This window comes from Gekko japonicus, unplaced genomic scaffold, assembly GCF_001447785.1.
Source record: "Gekko japonicus isolate JY-2015 unplaced genomic scaffold, Gekko_japonicus_V1.1 scaffold1142, whole genome shotgun sequence".
NCBI classification, from domain to species: Eukaryota; Metazoa; Chordata; class Lepidosauria; order Squamata; family Gekkonidae; genus Gekko; species Gekko japonicus.
The window spans coordinates 139476-152049 of NW_015171537.1; the positions used below are offsets into that span (position 1 = coordinate 139476).

The following is a 12574-nucleotide window of genomic DNA, read 5'->3' on the forward strand; positions in this document are numbered from 1 at the left end:
TGGCGGGGGGCCGGGGCGCAGTTTGGCGCCCCTGCGGGCCGGCGCCCCTAGGCGAGCACCTAGCTCGCCTAGCGGGCGAGTCGGCCATGCTGTTCCCTAATCTTGATGTGTAGTTTAAAGCAATCAGCCCCCTCCCCTTGAGTCTGCACGGGGCGCAGTTTGGCGCCCCTGCGGGCCGGCGCCCCTAGGCGAGCACCTAGCTCGCCTAGCGGGCGAGTCGGCCATGCTGTTCCCTAATCTTGATGTGTAGTTTAAAGCAATCAGCCCCCTCCCCTTGAGTCTGCTGCTGAGAAATGTGGATTGTGGCATAAAGCTTCCAAAGATTTTATGAACGTGCTAAAATTCTCAACTGTTGTGCAAACCCATCCCATTTGCAGGCTCCCATTTAGGTCTGGGTTGGAAAGACTTGAATGGCACTGAGTAATTTATCATACTTTATGTCCTAAGTCACATGCTTGGCAGTAAAATGCCAAAAAAGCAGGTGACGGCCTGAGCAACTGCAGAGACCCTAATTGATCCTCATTCTCCCCCCACAGTCTTAAGATTTTTTTTAAGGCAGTGCTGTCAATGTTCCAACATTTTCTGTCCTGCTAGAGAGCTGATCAGCAACATAGATAGCCCAGCCTAGCCTGTTGTCAGAGCTTGGAAGCGAAGGAAAGTTGGCCATGGTTAGTACTTGGATGGGAGGTTAGGGTAGCTACACAGGAGAAGGCAATGGCAAACTATGTCTGCTCATCTCTTGTCTTAAAAACCCCTGATGGGGTCTCCATAAGTCGGTTGTGACTTGACAGCTCACTTTACCTTTAGGGAGCTGATACCCCACAGTTGATAATTAGTGGGATTGTGGTCTTGCAAATCATGGGGGTGACAGCAGGATTCTGTGGAGGACTTTATAATGAACTTGAGAGCAGTGCTGAAAGCCAGATTACCTTCTGTCATTGCAATAACTTTAGTAAATGATCACTTGCAACAGAACAGAGGAAAGTGGGCCTGAAGCTACTCAGGTGTGAAATTTATATTGTGTCTGTTGGTCTCCTACGTGTCCACAATGGTAGGCAGAAACTGGTACTTGGTAGAGGATCTTGGCTGATAAAAATCCAAGATTCCAACATTTTGAGCATCCAGGTGGACAGAAATATATTGCAGACTGTGTAACTATTTGATACAAGTCAGCAGAGTGAAGGAGGAATGTCTGCATCACTCCTGTATATTTATCTGCACTTTTGTCCTGCCTCCAAGTTAAGCTCCTCCCAAGTTATGTATGCAGTTATTTATTTAATTTACTTATAGCCTGCCTTTCTTATGGAGACTCAAGGCAATTACACAAATTAAAACAACACATTTGAGTCTTACGAGACGATAAGCAAACAGTGCAAAAAGAAAGGGGGGGAAGAGTACCAGGCACGTTATGTCCAACAAAGCAAAATGCAGAATTACAGAAGTAAAACATAATGTAGTAAGGACATGTTGGCACATACAACAGAGTTGCCAGATCCAGGTTGGGAAACTCTTGGAGATTTGAGAATGGAGCCCAGGGAGGACAAGGACCTCAGTGGGTTACAATGCAATAGAGTCCACCCTCCAAAGCAGCCATTTTCTCCAGGGGAACTGATCTCTGTAGTCTCAAGATGAGTGTGATTTTGGGGGATCCCTAGGTCCTACCTGGAGGCTGGCATATCTATCAATAAGCAGATAATACATACCATAAACAGAGGCACAGACTACAGTCCTGAATCCCTTCATAAAAGTGAAGAAGAAGAGTTGGGTTTATAATCTGCCCTTCCCCTCCTCGCCCTGTGAGATGGGTGGAGGTGAGAGAGTACTGAGAGAACTGTGACTGACCCAAGGCCACCCAGCTGGCTTCATGTGGAGGAGTGGGGAATCAAACCCGGTGCCTTCCTGGCTTGTTCTATTATATGATAGCCCTATTCCTTTATTAAAAACGCCCTCCTGAACAATTTGGTTTTACATAGGTTGCCGGATGACTGGTCCTTGCTTACCTATGCCTCTCCTTCCTATGCCTCTCCTGGCTTACCTATGCCTCTCCTTGAAATGTGAAGCCAAATTGGTGAGGGCTTCGTGGCTCAGTGCTTATGCAGAGCAACACACACTTTACATGCAGATGGTCCCTGGTTTTGTCCTTGGTATCTCCAGTAGGGGGTAACAGGTAGCCGATGTTGACAGAGACCTCTACCCAGAAGAACTGCTGCAAGTCAGAGTAGACGGCAGGTGGACCAATGGTCTGATTCACTGTAAGGCAGCTTCATAAGCAGTCAGATCTAGAATCCTAGTATCAAACATGGAGGCAGTTATTTTGCAGAAACCGTTTTGAGTGCAGAAATGGCTAGCTAAAGATGACAATGCAGGCCTGCTTTTCACCCTCTGAGGCTGAAACTTGAAATGAGGTAGAAGTAAAGCATCAGGCTGCAGGTTAAAACAACAACACATTGTTTTTAAAGCATTAGTCAAAATTACATTCTTTGTGACAATCTCAAGATACATTTTAATGCTAATATTTGCCATTCTGCATCCATGCAAAAAGTTTCCAGCTACTTGCTGCTTGCCTGTGAGTTACTATGAGTCAGAGGAACAGCAGCAAATCATGGAACAGGCATTGTTGGATTTTAGCCAGAAGGCTTAGGTTAACCACCCAGACAAAGAATTTATTTTTCATTGATTAGAATGCTACAGCGTTTTCCCTTTGTGAACATCCCCCCCCCAATTCCCTTCTCTAGAAGCTCTGTTTTGCCAAGGACAGAGAGGCCCTGTGGTCAAAGGTTTTAAAATGTATTTTCTTTTGGCCATTCTGATGCTCTCTTTTATGTAACAAGCTGAATGTATGATGCAGCTAAGTCAGAGCATAGGTCTGTGTAGCTTGGTGCTATCTACTGTTATGACTGGTAGTGGCTCTCCAGGGTCTCAGACAAAGAGAGGGTTTTTTCCTTCACATCTGCTTTCTTAGATCCCTTAACTGGAGGTATCAAGGACAGTGTGCAAAGTCAGTTGAACCAATGAGCCACAGTTCCTCTCCACTGTGTTGGAAAGGTTAGGGGTAGACAATTTTCAAGTTATTCAGCAGTGAAGTTTCCACATTGTCTACTATGGCTGTGTGATTTGATTAACAGCCACCTGACCCTTTCAGACGGCTTTGAATCCAGCAGGCCTGATTAGTGAAGTGTAAAGGCAGAAGACAGAACATTATGGGTAACATAATTTTTATGGTGAATGCCACTGACTGAAGATGAACCCAAGACATTGCAGGGAAATCTCATCTAACAATGTGCATACCCATTTATGAGTGACACTGTCTTTAGACATGAAACTTGTCATTTCTGATTGTATTGTTTATCATTGTTGTTGTTATACTTCATTATTGGTTCACATATGACACTTATATTTTTAAATATAGTTATTGAAAATTAAAAAGATGTTAAAATTACAAGAGGTGGGGTTTGATCTGTGTGGCAGTAGTAATAAAGATCACTTATGAAATTTCCCCCAGTATAATAATAGTACGAAAGATGACGAGATAAATCCTAAACTATTGAAATCCATGTTTTCCCTACTTCATTCAACATCAGTGATACCGATTTATTTTAGATATTTATAACCCCAATTTTCTCCCCAATGAGGAACCAAAACAGTGCTTCTATCCTTCATTTTGTCATCGTAACACCAACCCTAGGTTGGGCTGACAGACAGTGGCTGGCCCAATGTCATCCAGCAAGTTTCCATGGCAGAGTAGGGAATCAAATGTGTCTCTCAGGCACACTGGGGCCAAAATCCTAACTATAAATACATGTTGATGGGGTCCAAACTATCAGAGACTGACTAAGAGAGAGATCTTGGAGTTGTAGTAGATAACTCACTGAAACTGTCAAGACAGTGTGCAACTGCAATAAAAAAGACCAATGCTATGCTGGGGATTATTAGGAACTGAAAACAAATCAGCCAGTATCATAATGCCCCTGTATAAATTGATGGTGCAACCTCATTTGGAATACTGTGTACAGTTCTGGTCATTACACCTCAAAAAGGATATTTTAGCATTAGAAAAAGTGCAGAAAAGGGCAACTAGAATGATAAAAGGGATGGAACACTTTCCCTGTGATGAAAGGTAAAAGCATTTGAGGCACTTTGGCTTGGAGAAACGACTACTGATGGGTGACATGATTGAGGTTTACAAGATTATGCATGGGATAGAGCAGAAATAAGTACTTTTCTCCCTTTCTCACAATACAAGAACTCGTGGGCACTCAATGAATTTGCTGAGCGGTCCGGTTAGAATGGATAAAAGGAAATACTTCACCCAAAGATTGATTAATACATGGAATTCACTGCCACAGGAGGTGGTGGTGGCGCCTACAAGCATGGACGGCTTCAAGAGGGAATTAGATAAACATATGGAGCAGAGGTCCATCAGTGGCTATTAGCGACAAGGTACAGATAGGAACTCTCAGTCTGGGACAAGTGATGCACTGTATTCTTGGTGCTTGGGAGTGGGGGCAACAGTGGGAGGGCTTCTAGTGTCCTGGCCCCACTGCTGGACCTCCTGATGGCACCTGGTATTTTTGGCCACTGTGTGACAGAGTGTTGGATTGGATGGGCCAATGGCCTGATCCAATATTGGCTTCTCTTATGTTCTTATTTTCTACATTGTCACTCAGTCCATTCCAACATGCTGGTTTGTATAATTAATTTCTCTCTCTCTCTCTCTCTCTCTCTCTCTCTCTCTCTCTCTCTCTCTCTCTCTCTCTCTCTCTCTCTCTCTCTCTCTCTCTCTCTCTCTCTCTCTCTCTCTCTCTCTCTCTCTCTCTCTCTCTCTCTCTCTCTGTGTGTGTGTGTGTGTGTTAAGTGCTGTCAAGTCACTTCTGAATTATGGTGACCTTATAAATTATTGTCCTATCATCAACAGCTTTGCTCAGGTCAAGCCATTTCACGTTGAGTCTCCCTTTTTTCTTGCTGCCTTCAACTTTTTCTAGCATTATTGTCTTTTCCAGTGACTCTTCTCATAACATGGCCAAAATAAGACAGCCTCAGTTTAGTCATTTTAGCTTCTAGGGAGAGTTCAGGCTTGATTTGGTCTAGAACCCACTTATTTGTCTATTTGGAAGTCCATGGTATCCACAAAACTCTCCTCCACATTCCAAAGGAATCTACTTTCTTCCTGTCTTGTCCAACTTTCACACCCATACATAGTAATGGGGAATATTATGATGTGAATTAACTTGATCATGGTTGCCAGCTATTTGTCCTTACACTCAAGGATCCTTTCTAGCTCCTTCATTGTCCTCCCTAGTCTCAATCTCTTTTTGATTTCTTTGGTATATTCTCCCTTTTGGTTGATAATGGAATCAAGGAATAGAAAATCCCCCCCCTTCTTATTGGTGAGTATTTTGTGTGTGTGTGTGTGTGTATGTCATGGCTGACTTCTGCTGACTCCTAGTGGAGCTTGGACATTTCAGAGAGGTGGCTTACTATTGCCTGCCTCTGCATCCCAGTCCTGGTATTCCTTGGAGGTCTCCCTTCCAAGTACTTGCCAGGGACAGCCTAGCTTCTGAGGTCTGATGAAATTGGGTGTGCCTGGGCTATTCAGGTCAGGGTGCCAAGGAATAGAAAATATTGAACAATTTCAGTTTCTTCATTTTCAACCTTAAAGTTGTGTGGTTCCCCAGTAGTCATTACTTTTATCTTCTTGATGTTCAGCTGTAATCCTATTGTGGCACTTTCTGCTTTAACCATCAGCAGTAGTCATTTGAAGTCTTCACTTCTGGTTCACATTCATTTGAACTTAGTTATTCCAGTCTGTTCTTTTAGTGGTCTTTAGGAATGTTGTTTAGACTGTATTTTGGCACTGTGACTGTTTTGGTGTTTTTCTTCAGCTTTATTCTAATATCCCTTATATATAAAAGCTGAATGGTGGTGGGACTTCTCTAGAACATTCCACACACTCTGGAATTGGTTGGTGCCCTGGTGTGTCACTCAGAATCTGTCCCTATCCACTGGCTGCATTGCTTGAGTCTCGCCTCCAACATTCTAAACAGTTTGCTGTTCCCCTCCCCCCCATAGCCAGTCAGAACACATCCAGTGATGTCCATGTATACAATCATCTGTTTGGTTGCCTGAAACACTTGTTCACAATGAACTAATTGTTGTCTTCACAAACTTCTGAGTCTTGCTTCATATTTTGTTCTTCTAGCCCAAATCTCCTCACACTATTTGATTCTGCTTTGTTTCCTACTTTTGCATTCCAGTCACCTATGATTATCAGCACATCTTGTTTAAGCATCTGATCAATTTCTTCCTGGACACTTGCAGAAAAGTTTTCAATTTCTTCCTTATCAGCATCTGTAGTTGGGGCATAGTCTCATCATAGAGTTTTTGAGATAGGAGATGATTAGAAGTGGTTTAACATTGCCATCTTCTGTGCAGTACTAACCTGAGTTAGCTGTAGTTTCACTGCCATTGTCTACGAAAGATCCTCCTCCAATTTCACCTTACATTACTGCTGCTGCCCAGTAGCTACCCTTGGAAGATTCCACTGCCCCCATCACCACTGGAACCATCCATTCTCACAACCTGCCCACAACTCAAAATTCATGACTAAAATTGCCTGGGTTGGAGTTTGTGAGCCAAGGTCAGTGTGATCTCGCCTCAGTGACTCTCCCATGAGCCTCAACATGTTTTTTTTTAGGTTTGGGCATCTTGTGGTGGGGCATGTTGGCAGCGTCCGTGGCAGACACACTGGTGCCAACCAATCATCAAAGCAACAGGGGAGATGGACTTCTGCAACCCTGGAAGCACCAATAGTGTCCCTCCAAAGACAGGCAGTGCTGGTGTGACAGCCTGCACTTTTAAGAAGCCCAGAAGTGCTGTATAAACAGCTGAAGGACTGTGAAGGGTTAATTTTTCACAGAAGCCAGAGAGCCTTGAGTGAAAGGCTGTTTCAAGCAATCTGATTGTTTAGCATCAGCTGAGTAGAGAGAGACCTCTGAACTGTATGCTGAGGAGAGATTTAGTCAGATTGCTTTAAGGTGGTTTAGGGAGTAATTCTAAGCAGGTCTACTCAGAAATAAGTCCCATGTTACTCAGTAGGACTTACTCCCAGGAAAGTGTTTTTAGGACTGTGCTACAAGATGCTTGCACAGCATCAAATCCAGATGGCCTTAAGAGAGCTTTGTGCTTTGTGACTAGCTCTGGCTGGCTGGGATTGTGTGCGGTGGAGTGGACTCAGGGCTTTGAGCCACCTCTCTCTCTGCTCACACTGGGCAGAAGGGCTTAGCTGCTGGTTGCCTTGCCAACCCCCCCCTCCCCAATATTTATTTCTGAACACCTCTGTAAGTTTGATGCCTCTAGCTTACCGGGGGTCTGCTCGACACACTCCTGAATCTGCGACTGTGATTTTCCCAGAGAGCACTTTCCTGGGGAGCACCTGCTGTAACTCTTGCTCCCCCCCCCATCCAATCCTCACTAAATGTGGAGGGCAGGTAGAGGAGATTCAGCTGGAGACTTGCTGTGAGTTTGGCATCTCTAGTCCACAGGGGGAGAGGGTGTTCTACCACATAACAAACCTCACAAAATGAATCAGTTCTGTAAACAGGAAGGTCCGTAAAGGTTCGTGTAGCCTCACGATCCCCAAACCAAAACAGATTTCCATTTTCCTGGTTCATGCCCATCCCTACCATTGATCCCTGAAGGGTGGATCAACAAAAGGTGGCCAAACTGCAGCTCAGGAGCCACATGTGGCTCTTTCACAGTCTAATTTAATGTTAATAAAAAGCAAATTTGCATATTTTCCAATAAAAATGTGTGTGTGATATTTGTTCATGTCTTGTGGTTCTCAAACGTCTGACATTTATTCTATGTGTTTGTTATTTCAAGCAAGGTTGGGCACCCCTATTCCAGGGTATTTAATCTATTGTTGTTTGTTTAAGGTTATCAAATCTAAGTATAGACCATAGTGAACTAGACAGGTAGGTGTCAGCGAGCTGCCATTTCCTTGGGACCCGTCCCATCCCCCTCCCTGTCTCCCAAAGCCTTCTCCTGTTCCTGTAGTGCCTCTGTAACTGCCAAGGTCTCCAGCTGGTGTGATGTGGTGTTATGTCTTGCAGCTATGGCTTGTTTAGGTTTCCCGTGTGAATTCAACCTGTGTTTATGGAATTGGCCGTTCTGTTCTCAGACCGCTTCGCGCCTTTTCTAATCTGTAAACCTGACGAGGGAAATATGTTCATTGGTTTAAACCTGGTTTGAATTTCCTTTTAATACACCTTCCCTGGGTATTGTAGTTATTCCTAACAATCTCTGTATGTTCGTGATCAACCATGCTTTGGAAATAAATCTTGCTTCTTTTGAACGTGGATCTATTCTCCTGATTTGGGATCTAACAGTAGGGAAAAAAAGGATAGGTTTCCAGAAGTTGTGGTGCTGGAGACCCTTGTTGAGAGACTCTTTCTTAAGCGATAACCATACCAGATTCAGCCACCATATTGTGTCTTTGCAAATCCATTCGTTTGCCTTGTATTTTCATAATACCATTAGTATACTACTTAATTTGAATTTTGTTTTGTCATCATGACTGATCAGTAAAATGGGAATTTGAACCTATATACTTTGCATTAAAATACAATTTCTGTCATACTTCCCCTCATATTCTGTAATCTTAAATTGATTTTGTTGGAAGTTTTACTCTTCTCCACATCCCCCCCACCCCACTGTGCCAGCTTCCCCAGTAGTGTGGCTAAATATCTAAATGGCTCAAAGTTGTTCTTGGCCCCACTCAGAGCAAATGTTCTGTGAAGGAGCCAGTGCTCAATACCACTGGAAACTACTTCAGTGCTTCAAACTGTTGCCAGTTCCATAGTGTTTCCGCTTCTTTGCTTCAAGAGATTGGAGACTCTTATGGTCCATGGGGTGGCCCACCCTCTTGTTTGTAGTTCCTTTGCCAAAGCATGGAGACTGTATTTCTGTGTAGTGTAACAAAGGATTTTTATGACAGCAGTTAAATACTTTAATGGCCACAGTCAGCCCCCGGAGGCCTCTTTCCTTTTAACCTTCCTCACAGACTGAGTTGTGTGCCAGCACTGTGCATAAAGACTTTCATAATTCTGTTTTAACTTACTTTCTACTTTCAACATTAAAATCATTGGAAGGGGGAATCTTAGGATGACAGGAGATGGGTGAATCTCTTGAAAGTCTGATTTTTCTGGATGACTGCTTAACCAGCTAATGTCTGCAATGCAGCTGTGGTGCTAATACCCTGTTTGCTTTTCTGTAGGTGGGATTGGGTTTGGACGTGCCAAAGGCAACTCTGGTTCAGAAGCAGATGATGAAACTCAGTTGACCTTCTACACCGAGCAGTACAGGAGCCGTCGACGTAGCAAAGGTAAGGATGGAAACTGAGCTGATTGCGTAAGACCTGACCACTAACCATGCCATAGTTGCATCCTTCTGTACCCATTGTTTTAGAAGTGTGTAGCTCTGTTTAGGATAACACTGTAAATCACCTTTATTTAGTCTGAAGTTTCTGAGTCCTGGGTCTTACCTGTTGAACTCATCTTGGATTTCCTTTGTCTCTTTCTTGAATATTAAGTAAACTACAGCACAATGGGAATATGGAGGCACTTTGTAGAACATTACTTAAATTGTCAGCTGTAAGAAATGCTTTCAACCATTTGAAGTTTTTCTTGCACTTCTTTCCTTTCCAAAGCCCCATCATACCAGTGTGTTTGGTTTTAAGAAAGGGACTGCAATGTTTTATTTTGTCTTATGGTGTGTTAAAAAGTCTGCGGGGGGAATGTTCAGCAGCTATTTGACTGGGGTGTGTGTGTGTGATTTTATTTTATTTTATTTTTTTTTTGTGAAGCAGCTTCTTCTCCTTTACAGACTTGGGAGTAGAGAGTTGCCTGAGACATCCCGAGAAGCTGCAGTGGCATTTATTTCAATGATTAGGCATTCACACAAATGCATGGAATATGTTCATTTGGGGCCCAAACTGCCTTCGCACCTAGAATCGGCTCACTGATTATCATTATTTCCATGAAATGCATTGCGTGCCTGGATTGTGCAATCATTCATTTCAAATCACAAAAAAAAAAAATCATTCATTTCAAAGAGGAGACAAGAAAATGGAGTGGAAAAGAAAAATCTCCATTGCATAAATTTTTAATGGGCTAAGGGGAAGCATTGTTCTAGATTGCTGGGAGTCCTCTAAGAATGCGTGCGAGAAGCAGCTTCGAGGCAGAAGGCAGCAACTTGAATCCTGGCAAGAGGTTTCAACTTTTCCTAATTGGGAAGAGTTGAGCAGGGCAGACTTCCATTTTGCAGGCATTCTGGATAATAGGTTATGAATCCATTTGCGGCTCTATATTTTGCATTGTCATCATCACAGTCATTTAATTCTTGCAGTGCTTTGTGTCCTCTGAAATACCTTGCTTGTGGAGGGCTTACCTAGTTGCAGAAAGTCTGTGATCAGCATATCTTTGGGATTTTTTCTTTCTTTCAAAGCAGCCAGGTGCTGGGGATTATTAGGAAAGGGACTGAAAATAAGAGAACTGATATTGTTAAGTCCCTGTTTAGATCTAAAGTGAGGCCTCATTTCCAATTTAGGAAAAAGGAAGAGTTGGGAAGGGGGGGATGATTCTATCTATCTATCTATCTATCTATCTATCTATCTATCTATCTATCTATCTATCTATCTATCTATCATTCCGTCCTCCCCACAAGTGGGCTCAGAGCAGATAACAAATTATGCACTTTTTCTTCCTCTCCCATAATACTAGAACTTGGGGCCACCCAATGCAGTCGATGAATGGTAGATTCAGAATGGACAAAAGGAAATACTTCTTTACTCAGTGCGTAATTAAATTGTGGCATTCACTGCCAGTAGATATGGTGAGGAGCATAGATGGCTTTAAAAGGGAATTAGATAGATTCCTGCAGGATGGGTCCATCCATGGCTCCTAGCCTTGATGATTAAAGGGGACCTCCACATTCAGAGACAGTATACCTCTGACTGCCTAACATGCCGTATGATGGAGTGAGCTCCCATCTCTGGTTTCAGGTCCTGCCAACCTAACAGTTCGAAAGCAAGAAATTGCAAGTAGATAAATAGGAACCACTTTGGTGGGAAGGTAACAGCGTTCCATGCGCCTTGGCGTTTAGTCATGCCGGCCACATGACCACGAAAACATCTTTGGACAGCACTGGCTCTTCGGCTTGAAAATGAAGATGAGCACCACAACCCTAGAGTTGGATTCGACTGACTTTCGAGCAAGGGAAACCTTTACCTAACACTAGGAAGCAATATCAGGGGAAGACCTTCGCTTGTATATTCTGTTTCTTGGTCCTTCAAGGCAACAAGTTGGTCAGTGTACAAAGCAAGATACTGAACTAGATGGAGCACTGGCGTGATCCAGCAGGGCCCTTCTGATTTGATCAGAAAAGCAGCAATGGGGGGTGGGGTCTTTCTATGCCATTTCTGAGATCTAAATCACCTCCGTATCAGGTGGTGATACCTTTATAGGGGGAAAATTCAGTTCTTAAACATGGAACCTGATCAGGACTAATGTGCTTGCCACAATGGAGCATATAGCTTCATGGGGTTATTTGCAGGTGGGAAAGTGTGTGGGAGGAAGACCTGGCCTTTGTTCCCCATGCCATGGACCCTATCTAAACCCAGTTTATTCACAGGGATTGCCTAGCAATTCATGTAATCTGGTTCTTAGTTTGTGCCATAACGTTTTTACTTATGAGGTTCATGATTTGGCCGTTTAGCTCCTTTGAATGGGAGTTGCTTTTGGTTGGGGTGTGTGTGTGTGTTAAAAACTGGAAAACATAAGAAGTTATTCCTTTTCTAATCCCCCTCAAAGAAACCAAGTGAAGCCTTGCTTTAGCTGAGAAAGCATTGTTTGCATTGTGTTAGCCTCTGAAAGCAGAGACTTGTGGAGATTTCCATGTTGTTTGATCAATTTCATTGCTCTTTTCTAAGCGGAAAATTATTGAGCAGTGATTTAAAAGTTTTAGCTGCTGGCTTAAGTTTTGGTTCCCTGTATGGAAAAAAAATGAACTTAATGTGATGCCTCTTCACAGTGCTTTTCTGAGGATTACTTTGTTTTTGTTTTAATATCTCACTTTTTCTGGGGAAGATCATGACAGCTGACTGTCTGTGTTGGGGGTCCCTAACGTGGTGCCCATGGATGCCATGGTGCCTGCCAATACCTTTTCCTGGTGCCCACCAACTGTTTTTAGAAAATAGGTGAGACAAGGTGCCCACCCAGTGGTTCAAAAGCATTAAAATAGCAAGTAGATAAATTGGGTACCTGCCCCTAGGTGGCAGGGGGCACCCTCCTTGAGAGGTGTGCAGCAGGAGCATCGGTGGCGGTGGAGCGGCGGAAGCGGTGCGGTGGGTGAGCAGCCCTGGCGACCCAGTGAGCACGATGTCGAGTGACGGTGTCTGGCGGAGACGGAGTTATGGGGGCGCGGTGACGTGGCGGCGCGGCGCGGCGGAGCCAGCAGGACGTGAGCCAGAGCTGCAGCTGGCGCAGGGCTGTGCACCAGGATGGGCCTGCCGGACGAA

At 43.9% G+C, this 12574-nt stretch overlaps 1 protein-coding gene across 1 annotated transcript in view; it reads left to right on the forward strand.

The window, feature by feature from the left end:
* The window catches only part of LOC107117485 (astrotactin-2-like), a 490835-nt gene that overhangs the window by 110397 nt on the left and 367864 nt on the right, over window positions 1-12574 (forward strand). The window contains exon 4 of the mRNA XM_015419611.1: window positions 9275-9382. Within this exon, the coding sequence (XP_015275097.1) occupies window positions 9275-9382 (108 nt within the window). The remainder of the gene's footprint in view (window positions 1-9274; window positions 9383-12574) is intronic.